At 38.0% G+C, this 24,338-nt stretch overlaps 1 protein-coding gene across 2 annotated transcripts; it reads right to left on the bottom strand.

Moving 5' to 3' along the window:
* Positions 1–256: 256 nt before the first annotated feature.
* On the bottom strand, positions 257–23,156 carry septin10 (septin 10). Of its 2 annotated transcripts, none has more exons than XM_012956846.3 (11): positions 23,001–23,037; positions 14,875–14,943; positions 14,097–14,214; positions 13,024–13,219; positions 12,100–12,286; positions 9,830–9,991; positions 9,121–9,217; positions 6,724–6,892; positions 3,102–3,234; positions 2,029–2,213; positions 257–1,417 (listed from the first exon to the last, which is right to left on the bottom strand). In XM_012956846.3, the coding sequence occupies exons 2-11, from the start codon at positions 14,920–14,922 to the stop codon at positions 1,408–1,410; spliced, it is 1,305 nt and encodes a 434-aa protein (XP_012812300.1). In that variant the 5' UTR covers positions 14,923–14,943; positions 23,001–23,037; the 3' UTR covers positions 257–1,407.
* Between the last annotated feature and the right edge of the window lie 1,182 nt (positions 23,157–24,338).

Genomic DNA, 24,338 nt, shown 5'->3' with positions numbered 1-24,338 from the left:
TCAGCTTTAATGTAGCTTCCCAATATAAATTCATTAAAGACAGTAAGTCGCTTTAGATTTTTTAGTAAATACAACTGTTAGTGAGAGCAGTATTTCTCTGTCCATTTCTGTTCTCTGCACAGCTGGTTCTCACTTCTGAAACTATGAAAAAGAAGCCTGCTGATTATTCTGCATATGATCATTATGAAAAAAGGATTTGAGTGGTTGACTTCCCCTTTAAAAAAAATTCTTTATTTCATTATTTAGAAATCACACACCTGGTGTTTAAAATCTTTATTTTTTATAAGTATATTTTTTTTAGAATAATACCTATAATATTCATAGAAAGGGTTAATGTTAAAAAATATACATAGAAAAAGCATTCTTTTCCACTTTTGTAGAAAATAGAAAACCATTTCACAGGGGTGCTAAACAAAGTAATTCGAAGTATCATTAAATTGAAATAATGCACATTTACGGTTACCTGTTTTCATTATTATGCTGCAGTCAGCAAAGTTAATAATAAGGCATTGGGGCCAAGGAAATCAATATACTTTGTCCACAATAAAGGGTTACTTTTTCTACATGGTGAGTAAGGCTGGATTTTTTTAGTGCACATTAGATCAGTGCAGAAAAATGTATCTAAAATAGGGATGGAATAGCATCAGCAGAAGTTGCAGAACTACTAATCCAAAAACCTCCTTGGTCTCAACGCACACTTCTTTATTCCTTCTTCTTGCAAAAGCAAATGGAGTGATGTCTATGAAGGTTTTCATTCATCCAGGTCATGGTATTTCTAGTAGAAGTAAATCTAGAGCAACCGGACTTCAGTAATCACTGAAGACACTTCACTACTTAATTGAGCTGCTTCTTCAGTTCGGAAATGAAGAAACTGCTCCTGTCAGTAGTAAAACGTTTTTTACCAGTTGCTCTAGATTTACTTCAACTAGATACAAATGGAGTGATATCTGATGCATGGTAATGGCAGGTAACTGTGCTATCACCAGTGAAAGGGTTAACTTATTGCAATACACCTCATAATAGGAAAATATAAAAAAGTAAACATATACACTGAAATGTCCTTTCCCTTTTGTTTATAATGGTAGAAAATCTTCCCATGTTCCTGCAGCTGAAAGCAGTTCTCTGCATTTCTCTTTGGTTCCATGCAGTAGTAGCGGAAAGGCTCAAAAGGTCCAGCCTTACAAAAGGTAATTAGACACCGAAGCGCTTACAGTGAGACATGTGTTGATTGTGGTGCTGCTAAACGCTTTAAATTTGGCAGAGTGTTATCCCAAAATATCCTCCTTGAGCATCGATACATCAAATACAATTAATTTTACAGAAAAAAATACAGGGAAATGGAATACAAATGACACTCATGGCAGGCCTGTAGCTGTTTAATCTATGCAGCATCTTACCATCTTCCATTTACATGAATCTGAAAGGCAGAAAATCAAAGAATTGTTAGTTTGTAAATTACTACAGCAGGCCATCTTCAAGCCAGATTAGAAAGATAAACCACAGTTTTGTTTTATAGAAAGGTGTAGCACAGTGAGATTTAGACTATTCATTTTGACCCTTTAGTCAGCAGCTTAGCTGCCTGTGTATAAGCCCCAATGCACCTTCCACCTCCCATCTCTCCCTAACTTTTTCATCTAATTGACATGCAAGTAGGAGTGAGGCAGTGCTGTATTTATGGGGAACACTGCGGGTCTCTGTGTTCCGAAATGAAGTGCAAAGACCTGCAGAAAAAGATTTATTAAGGAAAGGATGGTATAGAGTGCACTTTGCTCACTGCTTTCCCAGTGGTAAACCCTTTTTTTAAGCTGCACTTCTTGTGCAAGTAAATGTTTCCGCGATGACCAATTATATTGAAAATCCTGTATATATGTTGCAAATCATAATTACCATTTAAATCTTTAATGTACAAGTTATATAAAGGAAACATAAATATGGCTAAGCAACTGGATGGGGGATAAACAAAGCAAACAGTGCTACTGTGCATATTTCTGCAACACTGTTGGAGCTGGTGATCAGAGATGTACTTACGTTTTACGATCTTTTTTCAAACTAGTATTGGCAACATTTCCGAAGGCCTGGGCTTGCAGCAATTCTGCAGCTGCCTTTCTCTTGCTAAAATTGTTCATCTCTTCTTGAAGTTCTTTCCTCTTTTCATCTAGGCTTTCTCTTTCCTCCTGATGGAGCCTTTTCAATTGTTCAAATCTATTCTGCAGCTAAAAGTACATGGAAACCAGGCAAGGTAAACAGAATTCAATATTAAATAAGTACACCTACTTTCTTAATTGATATTTGGTAAAGGGGACCTGTCACCCAGCAACTGTATAATAAAAGTCCTTTTCAAATTAAACAAGAAATACAAATTCCTATTTTGTTAACACATCCATACCCATTATAAAGGGATTTAAAAATCCCAACTGTAAATCATATATTGCCTTTCCTGCCTCTATGCCTTAGACATAGAGGCAGGCAGACACTATCTTTAACTTCATTCAGTTAAACTCCATTCAGCACCTTCTAGATGTCACTAAACTACTCACATTCCCCTCCTCACCATCTAATTGTGTAACCAGTGCATGAGAATGGGCATCTGGTCCTTTGTTCTATCACATAAATGTGCATGATGCAAAGCTTGCCTTAATAAGTGTCCATAAAATGGCGCCTGCCTGTTTATTGTAATTGTGTAATTCCAAGACTGAAGGTAACCAGATTTATATTATTTATGTTGTGTAAGTGGCTTGACCATAGTGTAAAGATTATCCATGGTTGATTTAACATAATATCAACACTTATTTTGCAGCACTGCTGTAACACTACCTCATTTCAGATTGTGTAGGTGTCAAGTTTCTGGTAAACTGGAGTATAAATGTACAAAGAGCACAATACCACCCCCAGCAAAGCATGTGGGCTAAATGTGTGTGTGACACAGGGAAGGGTGCTTGGGACAGGCAGGAGGACCAGAATTCTTCACCCAGATTTGGGGCTGGTTAGAATAAAAACAATGTGCCAGTTTCACTTTAAACAACCACTAAATGGGAGAGTACCATGCTGTTCTATGCACCACTGTAAGACAACACAGGATAAATAGTATGAATTAACAATACCTCTCTTTCTGCCTCTTTCAGCACAGTCTCTTTCTCTCTTACTCGCTGCACAAATGTCTGTCTCATCTCCTCCTCCTTTCTCTTAAGGTCATCAAAGAACTCTTGTCTTTTAGCTTCATAGGTCTCCTGCAAACTGAAGGAATACAGAAATAGTCATTTGCTGGACTTACTTTACCTTTACAGCAGAAAATACATTTTATTGTAGGTAATTGAGCCCTGGACTTCTTGAAGGCATCTGCCGAGTATTAGTGTGGGTAAGCACATTTATCAAGGTGAACCAGAATTACAGGTCTGTCTGCCAGCACTATGCAGCTTATCCTTTAGAATGCTGTGATTTTTCTTCCTGGCAATTTTTTATTTTGTCAGTAAACAAATTTGCATGGTTAAATAGCATGTCAAAGTTTGTGTTTCACTGACAGGATCCTTACAGATCCACTGCTAAAGAAATGCTGGTAGTTGTAGTCATTCAATATATGCTGTATAAAAGGCTACCTAGTTCTAACCTGGATTCTGGAAAATGGGGCTATAATAACTTGGGTGCTAAATTGGGCTAGTGCACTTGTTAATATCATCTGTCATATTAAGTAAGTTTTACACTGTCACTTTAAGAGGTTAAACAGCTTTGTAAAGAATAAGATCCACCTGCATTGCTATACAGACCTTGAAGTAGTCCCCTAAAAGTTTTTTTAAAAAACAGTACATTTTTAGATCCTAAATAAAAACAGAAGTTCATTAAAAAAGCTGAACAAATGAAACATGTAAATATAGATTTTACCCTCTTTATGCGCAATTAGAAGTATATTATATATCTGAAATATGGCAAACACATTTTAATCTATGGAATGGATTAATCTCTGTTTCAGAGATCAGTGTATGCAATGCCTGGGCTTTAACCCACTAAGGTATGCCTCCTTACCATAAAATGAGGAATCCAAAAGTAAGCTGTGCCTACTGGAATGAAACATTTCCTAGAATGCATTTAGTTGTATCTAGTCTAGTAAAATGACTATATTATGGTACCTGATTTAGGATATTAATATGTAAACTGGAAGCATAATGTGAAGTAGTTGTCTATGGCAGTGATCAGCTAGTTAAGTTTATGCATGTGCCTTTTTCATGCAAGTTAAACCTAGGAAGTAAGAGTACTTAATAAGACTGACAATTTGAAACAATAAATTTGTTCTTAACCAAAACACATGGACAACAAAAGAAAAGCAGCAATGAAAGTGTCTCAAGTACTGCAGGGTGCCTCTACTTCACAACAGAGTCTGGCACAAAAATTCTGCTGTGTAGAACAGGATTTTTTTGGCAACAGTGTTGCAGAATATTTTATTATCAACAGGATATAACTTTCATAAACTCCCCCAGGGATGTAAAACGGCTTAATAACTGCAAGGGAAACAGCTTAGATTGTATCAAATGTAAGTCATAAGCTATTTCCTCAAACTGCATTTTAACAAAAAATCATCATCATGTGGTCTGAATAGGAACCAGATTAAAAATAAAATATAGAAAATGCTATTTTACTTGATAGTAAAAAAGGGTATAAACATTTATATATGTATGTATGTATGTATGTATGTATGTATGTATGTATGTAATACACCTTCATTTGGTATAGTGAAGCATTGACATGATTCCAGAGGGAATACTAAATGCACTAAATTGTAGAGGATGTTGAAATGGGCTCTGTCTCTATTACAAAAAATCTAATTTATTTCCCTGCTGCCGACAATTCAGTTATGCTGGCGAATTGGTAGATTTCTCAATCATACAGCAATCAGCAAGTTGGAGCAGGTAAATGTGTCAGTGATTAAAAGGATGAGTGTGTTGCAGCTGCAAAAAAAAAAATTAGGATTAAAAAACCTGCAAATCTATTGTTAAAATTAAAGAACTGCAAGAAAAAAATACTGAACACTTGATATTGTGCTTTTTTTCTACGTATTTTTATCTAGCCCCATTGCATGCACCCTGGTCTGTGCATAAACATTAATATTTGTGGCAGATTTAGTCTGCCATAAACAGAAGAAGAGTTTGATCATAATTTTTTTTGTTATCATAATTATTGATTTATATTTTCCTAACAGGCAGGGTTAACAAACTGACATATTTACAGACTCTGAGTAATCTGAACGCTGAGTACTAGCACCCATACAAATCCATAATCCCTGGTACAAATTAAATAACAGGACCACAGGTTCAAGCAATTATTTTACATACTGAAACAATCTGTTTCAGCCCAGAAAAAAATAATAAAAAAACAGATACACATTAAAGTTAAATCAGCCATATATTGTTCATTACAGGGAGATGCAAATGAGGGAGTTACATTTTCCCCCCCACAGTTACAAAGTCCCCTTGTGTAATTCAGTAACTGCTCTGCCTGCATTCTCAAAATGTTCACTGAAATGAGACACGGCAGATATTTGTCTGGACAGCAGGAGAGTAGTTAGAGCAGTTACAAAAGAGTACAGAGGGCCTCAGTACCTGTGGAAAAAATTATCCAACTACAGAGATGTAGAGCAGAGTAACATAACATTCGTCTGAAATCCAACAGAAGACGTCATTTTCACAGCAAAGTGGCTGCGTTGCTGGCAGTTTGGAAAGTGCCTGCAGCACACATCATATTTTGCTTATTCCACAATAGTCTGCTTTAGTTCTTTCTGCACCTGCATCTAAAGTGTAAAATCAACAATGGCTCAAATGAAGGAATATTTTTTTTTACTTTATTATAGGCAAATCTTTACTGTTTTAGCCTTGGACTGTATTAGCTAAAGTAAAAGAAACTACACTTAGGGGCTGATTTACCAAGACACGAATTCCGACCGAATTGGAAAAATTCCAATTGGAAAACGAACATTTTGTGACTTTTTCGTATTTTTTGCGATTTTTTCGGCGACTTTACGACTTTTCGGAAATTATCGCGAATTTTTCGTTACCAATACGATTTGCGCGAAAAAACGCGAGTTTTTCGTAGCCTTTCCGAAAGTTGCGCAAAATCTTGCGATCTTTTCGTAGCGGTAAAACTTGCGCGAAAAAATGCTACGCGCCTTTTCCGTAGCATTAAAACGTAAAAGGCGCGATGTTTCGCGCAAGTTTTAACACTACGAAAAAATCGCGACTTTTCGCGCAAGTTTTAACGCTACGAAAAATCGAAAGATTTTGCGCAACTTTCGGAATGGCTATGAAAAACTCGCGTTTTTTCGCACAAATCGTATTGGTAACGAAAAAGTCGCGAAAATTTTCCGAAAAAAATCGCAAAATACCGATCATTACGAAAAAACGCAATCGGACGCATTCGGCCCGTTCGTGGGTTAGTAAATGTGCCCCTTAGGCTACAGGACAGAGCGAACGGCAAGCTATTTTAAGTAGCAAGAATTAATTCTAATGATGGAGAGCTACAGCTTGATGACAAGCCTACCCCCCCAAATACAAACAAATATATAACAGCAAAAAAAATGGCAGTTGTGATCTCAACAAGAAAATGGATTACCAGTGGCACAATTAACCAGCCTATTGCTGTACAGAGTTAATGGAAGGAGGTCAAGAAAGTTAGCTGGCAAAACAAATTAAGTAACTAATGTACCCAATGTCTCCAACCATTAGTAACCTGCTTGCATACCTTACTGGCTTATCTCCAGGTCCCATATCTTGGAATCCCATTTCTTCCAATTTGCAGCGCCTGTACAGCTCATAATGCCGGGAATGGGTCTGTTCTCTGAGATCCTCCATGTTAGTACTAATCAGCATCTCCCGTAACTTTACAAAATCACAATGATTTTCATTTTCCACTAGTTACAAGAAAGAAACAAGTATCAAAAGGATTATTAAAACATAGCAAATTACATTCAGATATATATGTATATGAGCTTTTTTGCTATAGCCTATACACAATGCCTTATCTTTGTACATATTTATTTACACTTTGATCCCTAAAAATAAGTTTAAAAAAAATATGTGTTCTGTGTCACTATACCATAACAACTTTAATTATTTTTGGTTAAGGATACACCAGTGTGGTTAATGGAAATTGTGCAGCCGGTGTCCATCCTTCATAGAAAAACTCGAGATTTTTTTTTTTTATATTGCCTGGGGCTGTACTATGTTGTATTTTTTCTGTGTTCAGCAGCAATGTCATCTCCCTGGATACAGACCCACGGGACAGACTAAAATCAATTCATATTTGCATTGCTGTGTGCTTAAATGCATAAAAAACACTGCATGCCAAATATATCTTTAAATGATTATTGATCATCTCTTTGAATTCAAAAACCTATAACCACACCAAATCATCCTTTCATATGAATCCTGCAGCATAGGACTGTTTTACTGCATCTCTGAATCATGTACTTTACTAAGAATCTGATTTATCATGAAATCAGTGTAAAAGGGGTGGTTCACCTTTAAGCTAACTTTTAGCATGTTACAGAATGACCTAAGCAACTTTTCAACTGGCCTTCATTATTTATTTGTTAAGAGTTTCTGAATTATTTGCCTCCTTCTTGCAACTCTTTGCAGTTTTTAAATGGGGGTCACTGACCCCAGCAGCCAAAAAACTATCGGTTTGTGACGCTACAGCTTTGTTACTTTTTGGTAACTTTTTTTTTTTCTATTCACGCCCTCTTATATTTATATAATAGTCTGTAATCCAAACCACACCCTGGTTACTAAGGTAACTTGGACCCTAGCAACCAAATAACCGCTGAAACTCCAAACTGGAGAGCTCCTGAACTAAAAATGAAATAACAAATAATACAAAATGAAGACCAATTGCAATGCCCAATCTTGTGCCAACAAGAGCTATAATTGCCTATTTGGTGGCCCCTATGTTGACTGAAAGCCCACAGAAGGCTCTGTTTGGCAATTACATTGGGTTTTTATGCAATCAAAGCTTGCCTCCTAACCAGAAATTCACAAATAAGCACTTGCTTTGCAGTGGTTTCTATGTAGATTAGCTAAATCAAGTGCAGTGAAAAATATGAATTTCCTGTGGATCTTTTTTTCTGCTCTACTATCAGGGTACCAGTAGGGTTTTTTATTTTGTATTTGTTTTTCGTTTTTGAATTTAGTGATTTGGTTGGAGTCATGTTTCATTAAAAACCCCATGACAAGTAAAAATATATTTTTCAAATAAAGCCCTTTTTATGTTCTGGTCTATTTTCATTATATATTGCAATAAATTTGTGTCTTGCCTTGTAGTACTTTTCTCTCACCCCTTTTTCTATTTTCATATCCTTTATTCTTCTCCTTCCTCTTTTCCCATTTTCTCAGATTACCTTTTCTCTGGTACCACTTCCTTTTTTCTTGAATTCCACTTCCCCCTCCCTTTTCCAATCTCTCGTGTGCTCACCTATGCTACTATCCTGTCCCTTTCTGTTTTATTTTCTAATGTTTAAATGCTTTAAGCTGTTTGTCTGGGCTTGTTTTTGTACCTGCACATCAGAAAGTGTATCATGTGTTATAACTGGTGCTGGGTGAGTGGATGTTTATTTGCCTATGACCAAACTGTTTTAACTAAACCTTGTTGTCATTATTATCAGAGAACTATCAGTCACATGAAACTCTGCAGTAAGACTAAAATATGCTAACAGTGCTAAACAACCACAAGGGAGTGCATTAAATATAGGATCAGTTTGGGCAAGCTGTCATACTACATGTATTACTGTTTCAGTGTATCCAGATCAAATGCATTCTAGCCCCCTGGCAAATAAAATCATAATATAAAGTGACTACCAGTTAGCATAAGAAAGCATCCCTAACCAGGAGCATCCATAACTCACAGTTACATGCATAAGGGTTGCATCTCCACAACACAAATATTTTCTAAAAGTTGCGATTAAAATGAAGAGTCTGCTATGAAGGAGTTTTGGTGAACAACTGCACTGCTGTTAAATTACAATTAGGTCTTATTCATTTAATTATTGTGTGCGACAAGCATTTATTACATAATTTTACAGAATGCTGATCAATGAATGACTTGCTCTAAATGGTTTCTACAGGATGATAGGATCATTTTTACCTTGTACAATTCCCCAAGGATATTGCCGAGCTTTCACCATTTTGTTTCCTATCTTGACTTCCTCCATACTTCCTACCACTGCGAATGGAAGCTGTGCCTTAAACAGATAATATACTTAATTAATTTCCTGATGCCTAGGTAAGTATATGCAACAACACACTTTTCCTTTACTGTATAGCTAGGTGGTTGTTTCTTCTAGACTCAAAATACATGCCGTAAGGAATGGCACTGCTTTAAATACAGGATGTTTTGTTACTTCAGTTGCAATTTGCTTTATATAAGTTTGTAGCTAAAAGGAAAAGATTTTTTAACACAACTATAGCTTATGATCTAAAGTAAGTGTCTAGGTTTGTAAAAGCAGTCTTTCAATCCTTCCCAAAGTCACAAGGAAATTACCAGCATCAACAAAGCTGGCACCATGTTTGCAGCGTTTTAGGCAGATCAACATGATTAACCCTGCATGAGTTCACATTTTTATGCACATATCCAAAGTGGAATGCTCTGTACACACTTTCCTCATCCTTCCTATTTTTTGAAAAAAATATACACAGATTCCCATTTTACATACTTCTCAGTATCACTATTCTATCGTACGTACATAATATGTTTATAATTACTGCCCAACTAACAGTGGCTAGTGACAAAATAATGTGGCAAATTAGCAAAGAAACATAAGGCAACAAAGATGTCAAATGCAATGCAAACTTACATTCATAGAGGAGTTAATTTTGTTAATAGTTTCATCATCTGTAGGAAACTGATATATCTGAACACCATTGCTGATAAGTTCACTCATCAATTTACTTTTGAATTTGTGCAGTTCTGATTTAGAAATCACATCGGCTTTAGCAATGACAGGAATTATGTTTACCTGTGGAAACAAAGCATAAAAAGAATATTTCAGCAATGTCTAGGTATATAAAACACAGCTCTTGGATAAGATCCAATAAACTTAATTATCAATCTGCTTCATAATATTCTGTATTCAAGAAAACCAGTGGTAGAATAATGATGGCAGTTCACAAATGTATGATTTAGGAAAATGCAATGTGCAGTTTTGTACTTTGAAGGGGGTCAAAATGCTTGAAATCCTCCTTTAATCAATTTAAAGGGCAATTACCTGAAAGTGTTGGTACACATCCTTGCATGGCCATTAATGCTTAAAAATCTCCTGCCAAAAAGTGCACCAGTACTTTTATGACTGACAAAGTACACGCCAAAGCATCAAGTGGATGGTACCCCGGAAATGCTATTTGCTTTCCCATGTCTCTGCTGATGCTGACCCATAAGCAGTAGTTTTAAATCTACATTAGGATAACTGGTAAAGCAAGTTAAGATGGAGGCATGGTGCTGCAATAAATAGTTCCCAGACGGAGCATTTTTTCCCATAGAGGGTCACTGACCTGGGAAGAAAATGTTGCCATTGTTTTCGCTGGAGGGTGTGTAATATATTACCAACCCACTGAATTCAGTTTTCAATACAAATGATTTGAAAAATCCCATGTCTCCTAAACACGCCATTAGTTTTATGGAGATTTGTAACTTGCATAGATCAAAAGCAGTACACCACCAGATATCTGCATACTCTAGAATTTAAAGCCAAAAACTAACAGCAAGTTTATCCCCAAGAAACCACATTTCTGGAAAGAGCACAGTCTGACAAATCCATGGATATATCCATGAATATATCTTTCTACTCCTATCGACCCAACTGCAATGCTTTCCTAAATGTATTACAAAAAAACCTCAAAGCTTCCATTCTACAGGATCATATCTCCCACATTTCATATCTCTTTAGGTATTGAGATCCTAAATATGAACACGAGAAGTCTGCTTAACAGTTTTAGCAGCCAGCTCAGTGAGGTCATGCAATACATATTGCTAGCAAAGCATAGCTTGTAAATGTATATTCTCAAGATGCCTAAGGCAGTTTGTTGACACAGAGAGAAATTACTGTAGCATTAAAACTGTGTTGCCATAGCTACAAGTCCCTTTTTCACAATGTGAACTGCATTGTTTAGTGTCTTTTAGCTTATGAAATATTGCTTAAGCTGACGAACGCCAGAGGTGTGTGTCATTTACTGCATGGAACTGTCATGGTCATGGTATCTTATAGATTTTAGATTTTAAGGTTTAGATTTTAAAACAAGAAGACAAATATAAGAAGGGAACATTTTTGTTTCTGAAGAATATTTAATGTGTAAAGAGCACTTTTCAGAATCAAACTGATGTACATTTGCCTACATGGTAGCATAGGGCTGCACAATTTCCCCAGCTACAGATGGCTTATAATGAAGTCTAAAGGGGGAATAGAATAAAATTAACAAACTGAAAAATTTGTGTTCAAATAAGAAGACTTATTGCACTGCAAATTTTAATTGTGCCTTGTGAATGTTTAAGACGTGCTTAAAGATGGTGTAAATTTCAGCATGAAAATAAATACTTTTTCATTAAAAGCTTTTTTTTTCCCATAAACTGCACACTGCAAAGTAAAAAAAAATGGTAATCACTATCCTACTGTTTCAAGAGATGCAAAGGGTTAAAAACAGTATTTTATACCCACACAAACACAAAATTGTTCACAATGCAACAATTTTTGCTGTTAGCGACCTATATTACATTCCCCTGTATGTACTGAACAACTGCTACCCATGCAGGTCCCACAGGTCAACTACATCAAGCCCAGTCTTACCAGTAAGACCAATCACTATCTATATGTAAGTTGACTGCAACATATTTTTATTGGAATACATCTTGCAGCTCTGCTGCTGCTCCTCCTTGCAATGCATCTTCTGAGGTAATGTCTGCTTAATGTAAATAGTGTAATATTACCTTCTAAGCTACTAAAAGTCATGGTCCTTAATGTTCTTTACCTTTAGCAACATTTTCTGTATTCCCTTCAGGGTATCAACATATTGGACAACCATAAACATTAATAATCAGAGAATGTTTTAGGATAGAAATAAAATAATATCATACCTTGCTATCAAGCTTTTTCATAGTTATTAAATCAAGGGACTTTAGGGAATGGCCAGTAGGTGCAATGAAGTAAAGGCAGGCATGAATACGAGTATCATGATATGCATATAGCAAACGTTTAATCTTTAACTCTTCTTGCAGATACACTTCAAACTGTTTGTCAATGTAGTCCACAATAGGCATGTAGCTGAAAAATATTGCATGAAACATATTAAAGTATTTCATAGATGTTACATCTTTTAATAACATGAATACTGAATTACTGGACTACAAGCATTATATGACAGGGACTTCCTTCCTTTTGTCTTTTAACACTTAAACTATTATATATATATATTCTATTATTGTGTTGTAACCCATCTGTTCTATAGGGATGTCCACGTAAAAAAAATTCAAGATAAAAGAAAATTCTTAGTAACTTTTGTTTATATACTCTACTGAATCTCACTTCTGAAACAATTGAGCACAAGCCATAATTAACAGACCTGAAGGAGAAATAATTTCTGCTACAATGTTTCAACCAGTGAACAGAAAGAAAAAAACAAATGTATGCTTTTAAATGCATTTACATTTATGAATAACACCACTGAACATTTTTAATTAAAGTGTATTGGAAAATTACTTATATATAGTAGTAGTATATAGTTGTAGCATAATAGTTTATATAGAAATCTCATCCACGCGCCTCCTTAAATTGATTTTCTGTGATGCCATGGTTTTCTGGATTTCTTCGATGGACATCACCATGTAGTACTCATTAAAGAAAAAGAGGAACCAAACACATGTATAATATTTTGGCACTTTGCCTCTTAAACCACAGACTGACTTGTACAGTGCAGTGGAATTCAGTATTTCAGGAATCCTGAATCCCCCCAAAATGCTGATAACAAGGACATATTAATTATGTATTATACAAACACTAACCTGTCTTCTTTGTTTATTTGATCTCCAAATCCAACTGTATTTACAATAGTCAATTTTAAATGAACTTTGCTTTCCTTGAGGTCATAGGTTTGTGCTTTTAGCTTTACGGATGACTCAAAATGGCTGGTTTCCTGTTCTTCAAAGTTAGTGTTGAATAGTGTGTTAATTAATGTTGATTTTCCAATGCCAGTTTCCCCTAAAAAACAAAGTCACAGAAAATACTTATTTACACACATCATTTCTGACCAGAAACATTGGGTGTATTTAGTTAAGTGTGAATTTTCACCTTGTATAACTTTGCCATAGTTCACCCAATTCATCAGTAGTATTTTTAATTTTCAGAATTTTTATTTTAAAGGAGAAGGAAAGGTAAAAACTAAGTAAGCTTTACCAGAAAGTTATATGTAAATACAGCCAGAAGCACTCACAGAAAAGCTGCACTGAGTCTATCAAAAGAAACACAGGATTTCTTGTCTCCTTTTTTGTAAACATGTTCTTCGGTATCTGAATTCCTCTCTTAATTAAATGGTTCATTCCCCAGGCCAGAGTCTGCGCAGCTCTCCCCTTTTTCCCCCTCATAAAAATTCACCCCCTCCCATCAGAATGTGTGATCTATGCTACAAGTGGCTAGAGCTGCAGGAGGAAGCTATGGAGACCAAGCTAAAATGGCAGCTGCTATCTTAAACAGAGAAAGCTTCTAGGACTGTTTACTCAGGTATAGTAAAGCTTTCTGCAGAATAAATAGCATTATTCAAATGCCTTTCCTTCTCCTATAATATACCTAATTTCAACCTGCCCCATTATTTGAAGATATTTCCAAAGTTGACTTCATTATTTTCTCAGCAACAGACCAATAAACGATAACTGCTCAGGGATTACTAGACCTAAAGAAATATTTGCACCTGTTACTATATTCTCCTTAAAGCTACTATATTCCCCCTTAAGCAATGTACTGGTTTACTAAAAAAAAAGAAAAAATGTTAATTACTAAAAGTGAGAGAGAAGCCGTTAAAATTAACAGGTTGCAGGCAATATTTTCACTCTTTAAATACAGAAAAATAACCTCTACATACCAATGCAAAGTATGTTGAAACAGAATCCCTGGCGAATTGATTTCTCAACTAATTGGTCAGGTAAACTGTCAAATCCAACGTGTCCAGATAAAGGCAAGCTCCTAGAAGTTTCATTATGCTAGGAGAAAACAAAATAATAAATGAAAATAGGAAAATAAGTGTTTATAATATATCATGAGACAGGATAATTAAAAGAGAATACATTCTTGGAAGTTTCTACAGAATGCTTTGGACCTGAGAATTTCTGAAGTTTATTTCCTGTAAAAAGGATCATCCTATCTTAAATCTGCTAAAAACATTTAAATATTAAATAAGCCTAAAATAATTGCCACCAATATGTAGTTATACAGATTACTTATCATCAAAATAGGTACTGGTTTATTATTACAGAGAAAAGGAAAATCATTTTATTAAAAGAAAAAAAAAAAAAAAAATAGAATTATTTCCTTAAAATAGACCCTTATAGAAGATGGCCTTCCTGTAATTCAGAGCTTTTTAGACATTGGGTTTGCTGATAAGAGATCCAATGCCTATATCATTCTTACGGCAATTAAAAGGTGCCCAGATTTTGGCAGTTCAAATTATTTAAAACCCAAAGCTGGATTACCTGGACAAGGATTTGTCCACACTCTGGGCAAAGTGCAAAAACAAATGGCCGATTGCAGCCTTTTTTATACTTTGCACAATTTGTGGGACACTGTGAATGCTACCTAATGAGTAATACTTAAAACATCTTTATAATAGAAATGTAAACCTGAAAGACTATAGATTAACTTACTCTGTGAGCATCTTGAATGTCTGGATTGCTGTTCTGGGGAGATCTCATTCCAAGATTTGATTGGTAAACCTTGGGGGAAACAAATTCCAATAAACACATCATGCTGAAATTGAAATAGAATTTAGACTTCTTGAAGAAGGTGGGTCACCATAACTAAACTAAGGGGCAATCTTACAGAAAAGGAATTTAACGCGATTGACATATTTATCAAACTATATAAAAGTGTTAGTTAGTCAGGAGTTAATTTCTTGGATATAAAATTTAATTTTTAGCACCTTTCCAACATACATTAAGTAAACATTTTCAATGGAATTGAAGTTACTTGTAAATGGTTCTTAAGGTGGCCATACACGAGCAGATCCGCTCGCTTGGCGATGTTGCCAAGCGAGCGGATCTTCCCCCGATATCCCCACCTACGGGTGGGCGATATCGGGGAGCATTTAGGTAAAAAAAAAAATAATCCGATTGTTTGGCCCTGGGGCCAAACGATCGGATTATGTGGGCGGCAATGGGGCAGTCGGATCGGGGACCGCATCAACGAGCCGATGCGGTCCCCGATCCAACCGGATTTTCTAACCTGGCCGATCGAGATCTGGCCAATTTCAGGCCAGATATCGGTCGGCCAGGCCGCTCTGCTCTCCCCATACACGGGCCGATTAGCTGCCGAATCGGTCCAAGGGACCGATATCGGCAGCTATAGTCGGCCCGTGTATGGGGACCTTTAGACAGATACTGCTTTTTTGTTCTTCTCCAGATGTCTTACCTTATTCTGCTACACAGCAGCTAATTTATATAAAATATGGCAGTATTTCTGAATCAAACTCACAGTTTTTACACGTACGTGGTAACAGAACTCAATCTGTACATGGTCCTTTAAAGAATGGAACCAATAGAGCTGTAGAAAGAGGAGTTGGCTACCCCTAAGTAGAGGTGAGAATTAGGCAACAGGAAGGATTAGGAAATGGTCACATCAGATACATGTGTTACATGGCAAATATATTGTCCAGTGGAATTCAGGCAAAGAATGTGCTGGAGAGAGTTACTGTAGAGAAACTGCTCAGCTCAAAACACTCTGAGCCTAAAGTCACCAGCACTAAACTCCTGACAGTGATCTAAAGCAGACTTAGCATCCATTTCATTTAAAATTGGCTATGACTTACTTTCTCATGAATGCTGCAAATCTATTTGTGTTAACACAGATCCTATGTTTATGCAATGAACCAAATTCATCTTGTGATAGCCCATTTACGTATTCTCTATATTCTTCTATAAATTCTGCTGATTTTATATGGCGCCACTGCAAAAGCCAAATTCAATTACTAGTTTATTATACATTTTATTGCTAATTTATATAAAGTCATTATTAATGTATTATCATACATAATGGATATCAATTAGCAATAATTTTCTTATTATTGAAGCATTATTCTTCCACAGTTAAGTTGGCCATATATAGCCAGATCCTCTTGTTTTGCAAGGTTGAAAACGAGTAGATCTGGGCCTGATTTAGCCACCCCATGCTGGGTCAAATTGGGCTAATCAGATTGTTGGCCCTAAAGCAAACATTAGCATAATACAGTGGGGCCTAGAGAGACCTGTCAGACAAGAACTGGGTCAATGCATTGCTTGTTTGACAGAATTTTCGTACCTGCCCAATACTGTCCAGTGGGCCCATCAGTGCACCCCATACATGGCCAGTAAGTTGGTATCAGCCTTTAGATTCACTCAGTAATATTTGCAGGGGAAAGCATGTCACCCACTGTACATAGTGGCATTATATGAAATAATGCCAAGACTACGATAGAAATTGGCATGTCGTGGCTAGGTGATAATTCTGACACTAGACTTATATTGTAAAGAAGCTTTGGTGCCATAATGTGATAGTAGGTGAAAACATATGTGTGCCAATAAATTCTGCAACCTTTACAGAACCACTCAGAACAGGGGTCATTTACTTTATGCAGACACAGTGTGCCAAGTGCACTTCCTAACACGATTTCCATGTTCAGTAGATTTCATTTCCAGCTTTCGGTGCGAGACTGATTCTTTTGGCCAATCTGTGCTGCACCTATTGACAGTCCAGAAACTATGGCCTGTTTGTGGGTGGAAGTAGTTCCCCTGCTTTAATAGGTGTACCAATGCTTGATTCAGGGAGGAAGGCAGTGTATGTATAGACAAAGTGTAGGTGTAGCGATGTGCGACAGGCTTAGAATTTAAATGGTTATATGGTTGTTAGAGGTTAGTACCGGTAACTCTAGCAACAAGGTAGCATTTAACATGCAAATTGCATCATCTGAATGAGTACATTTAGGCAAAATAGTCACCTTTGTAGCAGGGCTAATTTATAAGACAACTGTGGCTTGGATGATTTCTTGAACAAGCGTAATATCTAAGGCTATTGTGATACCAAAATCTACAATTAGTTTAGTACCATTTTAGCGCTTATGTATGTGAGTATATAGGGGTTCATTTTGAGGAGTAAAAAAATTACTGGATCTTTGTCTGTTTTCAACCTACATTAGTTGTGTAACTATGTAACAGGCTGGATTGTTACGTCACAAAGTTCAGGAGAGCGCGCCTGAGAATGGCACATATGGAAAGAATTACTGCACAAAGGAATTCCTTATACAAGGAGTGGCTCTGGGACTCCAGCTCTCTAGTAATACAAGATCTTGCTTTCAGACAGTTAGAGGATTCACTACAACAAAGATTTGCTATATACGAGCTGTTCAGGTATGGGACCTGTTATCCAGAATCCTCGGGAGCTGGAGTTTTCCAGATAAGGGATCTTTCTGTAATTTGGATCTCCATAACTTAAAGTCTGCTAAAAATAATTTAAATATTGAATAAACCCAATAGGCTTGTTTTGCCTCCAATAAGGATTAATTATATCTTATTTGGGATCAAGTACAAGGTACTGTTTTATAACTACAGAGAAAAAGGAAATCATTTTTAAAAATTAGAATTATTTGCTTATAATGGAGTCTATGACAGATGGCATTTCTGTAATTCGAAACTTTCTGGATAACAGGTTTCAAGATAAGGTATCCCATAGCTGTACTATTAAATGTCATACAAGTCTTATTAGGAGAGAAGCAAAGTAAAAACAGGCAGTTGGAGAATTATCTGTACTATATATATTATATAACTACAATGTTATTATTGAAAATTTTAAGGCAAATAATTTTAATACAAAAAAAGTAATTAAAACTTATACTGTAATGAATAACCAAAATGAAATACACTAGAAGCTTTTCACTGCAGCAGTGTAAATACAGGAAAAGTCAGTATAACAAACTACAAAAGCCAGTTAAAAACTGCTGGTGGACCAGCACCAGAGGTAGACACCCATGGGTACCAAAGGGCTTGGGAAGAGCAGGTTTGCTGATACGAATAGCTCAGTAAGTGCTAGCATAGGCAATGAATGGTGATTTGGGGAGTTTTTAATGTCATGTGATGTGTTTATGAAAACTAAAAATATCCATCAGTTGAACTTAAAAGCTGCTCGGATGAATAGTGAAAAGTGTCTTCAGTGATTACTTAGCAAGTCCAGTTACTTTAGATTTACTTAAACTAAATATAACAAACTGGATGAATGAAAATCTTCATAGGTCATAAAAATATCCTTGTGTGCCATTCCCCTTAAAGGACCCCTTGTTCAAGTTTTAATTCTGAAAAACATGTATTATACTTTTTTTTGGGCTAAACCAGACAAACAGAAATGAAACTACCCCACGTTTGGTTCTTTGTAGATAATTTGATTAGCACTGCGTAGACAATAGAGGAAGCAGACCCCATTGGTTGCGGGGGAGACAGGGGGAGCACATATCCCGGGGTCTGCTTGCTGCATTGTTGAATATAAATTCTCACTGGCCTTCAGGTAGCAGGCAGGAAGCAGAAATTATATGGGAGGGGAAGGGGGCTGGGTGGGTTTGTTACTCTGCATCTCTTTGAAGATTTGCAGGGTCCCAGTACAGAATAGTCACTCCACTGATCACCCTGTATCTACAGTCAGAATAACTCGGCTAATTAATGTTAAGAAAGTAAGTGCTGAAAAAGGTGAGTATAGGTATATAAAGCCACCTTAAGCACAGTTTAGAGGCTGGGTGGACAGGAGCACACAGTCAGAAACATTTCCAGGCTGCTAATGCTGACAATATAGTAATATGAAGTTTCACAACCTATTATCCATTTGACTGATCTACAGTTTTGGCCTAAAGCAAGCAGCATGTACTGGTAATTAGAGCTAGTGTCGCTGGAAAATGCTCAAAAATATTTTCTGCTTGACAGAAGCTTGTGTGGTTTCCCCTACAGAACACAATTTTTGAATGTATGCAAAATCTGCCCAATTAAAAAACAAAAGGCTCCATTTAAAAACAATATAAAGAATAGTATGGTTAGACATTGCTTTCTGCTTAAAACAACCACCAGCAACCCTAGGAAAGCAGCCTGTACCATTCAATATCCTGAAAGTTGTTTTACCATCACACAGCCTAGTATAAAGTTCACTAAATTTTCCATTGATAAAGCCGTTGATTCGTTTGACCAGTATCAAGCTACCACTTAAATGGATACTACCAAACAGCATATTTTGCAAAAGTGCTTTCCTTTGCACAGAATATCTGATTATTTTGGTAAACCTTAGTCTTAAACTGGCCATACACATACCAATGAAATCTGGGCTCAGCATTATAATTTCCCCAATTTACGTACAATGCCGATCGGTTGTTTAGTCGACTGGCCAGGTTAGAAAATTTCAGTAGGATAACAATAAAATCTGTGCATGTATTGTGTATCGGACAATATCCTTGGGGGACCGACAATGGAACTTTTTGTACCATTGGTGTCTGCCAACTATTTCATGTTCAGAACATCCTCTAATTTGTTATTTTTAGGGTATATCCCACAATTTCAGTCTAAATGTTAGTTTTAGATCATTGCCGTTAAAGGAGAAAGAAATGTAAAGTCACTTGGGGGTGCCAAAATATTAGGCACCCCCAAGTGACTTTAATCGCTTACCCCGGGCTGGTGCCCCTGTACGGAGAAAACCGCACCAGCCCGGGGTAGCAGCGATCACTTCCTCATTCCGGGTTCCCTGCGCTCGCATGCGCAGTAGAGTGAAAAGCCAAACTTTTAACAGAAAAGTCGGCTTTTAACTCTACTGCGCATGCGCCAACCGCTGGCATTTTCAGAAAGGAAGCAGGAAAGAGGAAGTGCTGTGCTACAGGTACCCCGGGCTGGTGCTGTTTTCTCCATACAGGAGCACCAGCCCGGGGTACGAGGTAAGCGATTAAAGTCACTTGGGGTGCCTAACATTTTGGTACCCCCAAGTGACTTTGCCTTTCCTTGTCCTTTAAACGTACAACCGATATATGAACGGAAGAAGACTAAAACCTAAAACCTTTAGCAGCTAGATATTTTTTCCTATGACTTCCCTGGCTTCAAGAATGCTGTTCATTCAACATGTCAACATGTCTGGGTAGCCTTTGTGCCAAGCTTAGCTGGTGTACTTGTATACACATCTCAGCCACCTCCAAACTGGCATTCCATTCACTCACATGGGATCACTTTGCTTTCTGTTCAAATCCACAGCAGGCTGCATGCCAGAAAGTCATTGAATAGGTACAGTTAGAGGAGTTGGTGAATACTGATGGGGAACCAGGGACAGCAGATAAGCTTAGATTACCACTAACTACTATTCAAGACATGGGGGAAGAAAGACATCTAAGTTCTTTAGCAGGTCCCTCTTTAATTCCTATAGCTGTCAGTATTTGTTTCACGCATACACCTTTATATTGTACAGTAATTGTACAGTAATGTGGAATGTGCTGGTGCTTTATAAATGCTTGTTATTCATAATAATATTAATAAGAAGAAGAAGAATCAGCTTCACTTCCCCAGTAAAATGCTCGCTTGCTCATTCACAATAATTGCTGTTTTCACTTCACTTTCAAAAGCTGACTGCATGTCACTAATCCTTTAGGGCAAAGATACATGTGGCTATTAGTAGCTGGTACTTTTTAAAAAGTCAGGGTAACTAATCCACACTGCACAAATCAGTGCGTGACTAGTCCTTGTACCCTGCGGTGGGTAAGTCGCCGCAATCGACTTTTTGAAAAGCCACAGTGATTAATTGCCCCATGTATCTTCGCCCTTAATGAACAGGGCCTTCTTTATGACCTCTATTTGGCAGTATACAGTTTATTTACTAAAATGAGGCTGCAGCAAAATAGATATAACATGGCAGGACAGAGGTGTGCCCTTATATGCCCTGATATAAAGTATGTGCAGGTGCAATGCCCAAGTACACTACTTTATGCCTGGTCAATGGGGGAGGGGTACAGGGGTTCCATGTGTCCCTTGCTTTAAGGGCTCTGGCACACGGGGAGATTAGTCGCCCGCGGCAAAACTCCCTGTTCGCGGGCGACTAATCTCCCCGAGTTGCCTTCCCCCTGCCATCCCACCGGCGAACATGTAAGTCGCCGGCGGGATGGCAGACGCGGCGGCGCGATTTTGCGCAAATCGCCAAAAAAGACTTGCAAGGCTTTTTTGGCGATTTACCGAAATCGCCCCGTGTGCCAGAGCCCTAACTCTCTTTTATATGCTGGAATTTGTAGCCAAGAAACATCTAGGGAAGATCGGTCCAACAGAGTCTTTAGTTGTTAAGAAGATGTCAACCAGGTACGCTGCTGCACTACTCTGCATTTTTAGCTAGGGGTTAGCGATAGGGACAGCATTTAAACTTAAAAACGATGTGATAAGTGTGAGATGAAGGCAGTGATAGTTAAGGGGGTTTTTAGTGCCCAGGGGTATAGATTTCCTTTAAGCTACCTTGCTAAGTAATGATGCTCCAGATATAAATTGTGGTGATTATAGGGACATCTGCTGGCCTCCAAAACAAAATATGCATGCAAACCACAATCTGTAAAGCCTGTGTCTACATACAAGTATGCACCGATCCACCACACACATTTATTATGATTTTTAAAAGCTACACAAAATAAATGAAGCATAAATACAATGAATGATACTGATGCTGGTGACATGATATGGTGGTACCTGAACAAATGATTTGATGTGAGCAGTCGTCTTAATCATTTTGACATATTAATATATTTTAGGGACAACATTTCTGTGGCTGCAGTGCTTTAGATTGCACCTGTACCAAAGGCACAAAAATGTTTAAGTCTTGACAACTTTAAATTAGAGTACAACATGACTTGCTGTTCTAAGGGATATTAGTGGCCAGAAAGAGTGCAACTATGTAGCTGCTGGTAACTGGAGTACAAGTTTGGGTTAGCAATGTTTGGACACCCCCGCCCCCATCACACCCCCCTGTAAACAAACAATGCCAAATCATCAGGTCACACAACAAGCAATGGAAAGAATGTCTGCACAACAAACTGCAACAACAACGTTATCTCCTAAACTATGTCTCCCCCCCTCCAACCCAGCTGCCAAAGTAGTTAGTAATGTACAAGGCAGCTTCTCTCAGTGACACGGAACACAATGAATGGGAGAGGAAAGGCCTCAGGCCATCCAGTGGCACAGAGAGGCCAGTGTCTGGGCAGAAACAGCTGTGTGTGCGTTTGTGAGATTTGCAGTTGCTCCTATGGGTGTGTCATGTCCCCCCCACTGCATGTGTCCCTCAGTAGCGATGCCTGCTGTACTACAGTAAGCAAACTAGGCTGGCCGTATGGTCCTAGTTGTAGTTCTGGAATCAGACTATGCCACAACACAATAACTACCCGCCTGCTGCAATCTGACAGCTGTGATGTATTACTCTCCGACTATACGGTGTATCCCTACAGGAAATGCCCTGGGCGCGGAATATAAGACTATACTCAGGCCAGTACCGATGGCTGTTCAAGTGGAATCTCGTTCGACACTTGGCGCCGCACCACATGTACCCCCAGGCTATGGCGACATGCCCCACACCGAGCCCCCAATAAAAATCGCACGTCCCCACCATGTCTCCCATTAGCCTGTAGCTTCTCCCTGATCAGTCATTACATTGCTCTGAGCCCCTGTGAGCCGCATTTCCTTCCTAGAGTCCCACCGTGCCCGTACCATCCCCCATGCCCCTATATTTGCCCCGCATTTAATCGCCTCCAAAGTTTTCTCACTTCTCCGTCTTCAGCTGCCAGAGTTACATTCCTTTCCGCTACCTACTCCAAGAGAAACAGAAATATTCCAAGCAAATAAACACAAATATGCCGTACCATATGCCGGGAGAGCTCAGGCGAAGCTGCCATAACTTTTCCAGTGAAAAGTCACAAGCCCAGGCGCAAAAGCCCGCCCTCCCAGCGCAGCCCAATACACTGTCCCGCCCACGGTACGGACCACAAACACGCCCGCTCATAATGACACTGCTCTGGAACGAGGCGACGCCCTTGGAAGGGGCTCTGGACTCGACCATACTGGTCCCTTACCATTGATACGGAAAAAGTTATTTGGTCTGACTCGGGTATAAGTGGAACTTTCTTGGTAGCTGTCTCTAATTCACAGAAGACGTTTTAATGACTAGGCTGAAATTTGAAGCCCAGAAGGCATTTAAAGTGCTATCTTAGAGTGTAAGCTCTATGGGGCAGGAGCCTCATCAAATTTCTTGCCACATGGCACTGAATCTCTATACTTATTATTATTTTACTTATATTTTAAAGCCCAGAATGCATTTCAAGTGCTAACCTACATTGTAAACTCTATAAGGAAGGGGCCTCAAAGCTCCGAATTACAGAAACCTATCTCCCATAGACTCCATTTTAATCAAATAATTCTGAATTTTAAAACTGATTTCCTTTTCCTCTTTAATAATAAAACAGTACCTTGTAATTGATCCCAACTAAGATGTAATTAATCCTTATTGGATGCAAAACAATCCTATTGGGTTTAATCAATGTTTTATTAATTTTTTAGAAGACTTAAGGTGGCCATACACGTGGCGATCTGACGATGTTTTGTATGACCATCGGTCCCACGAAACATCGTAAGATCCGCCACACACCATTCAGGGCTGAATCGGCAGGTAAGGAGGTAGAAACAATAGGATTTCTACCTCCTTCTGCCGATTCAGCTCTGAAGGGAGAATTTTGGTCAGGCGCCTTCTATGGCGCCCGATCAAAATTTTCAAACTGGTCCGATCGGCGAGTCGTCCGATATCAGCAGCTTCCTGCGATATCGGTCGACTCGCCGACATGCCATACACGCACCGATTATCGTACGAAACGAGGTTTCGTACGATAATATCGGTGCGTGTATGGCCACCTTTAAGGTATGGAGATCCAAATTACCGGAATACCCTTGGTCCTGAGCATTCTGGATAACTGGTCCTATACCTGTATTAGATTGATTACATTAATTCCCTGTAATGGGTCATACTGCAAACTTTGCAGTATGACCCATTACAAGGAAGGTTCAAACTCGGTACAGTAATGCAACTTCTTTTCCCTAGTTGTTCCATTAGT

Source organism: Xenopus tropicalis, chromosome 2 (genome assembly GCF_000004195.4).
Source record: "Xenopus tropicalis strain Nigerian chromosome 2, UCB_Xtro_10.0, whole genome shotgun sequence".
Lineage (NCBI taxonomy): Eukaryota > Metazoa > Chordata > Amphibia > Anura > Pipidae > Xenopus > Xenopus tropicalis.
Note: the sequence above shows the minus strand (reverse complement) of the source record. Positions and strands in the feature narration are given on the sequence as shown.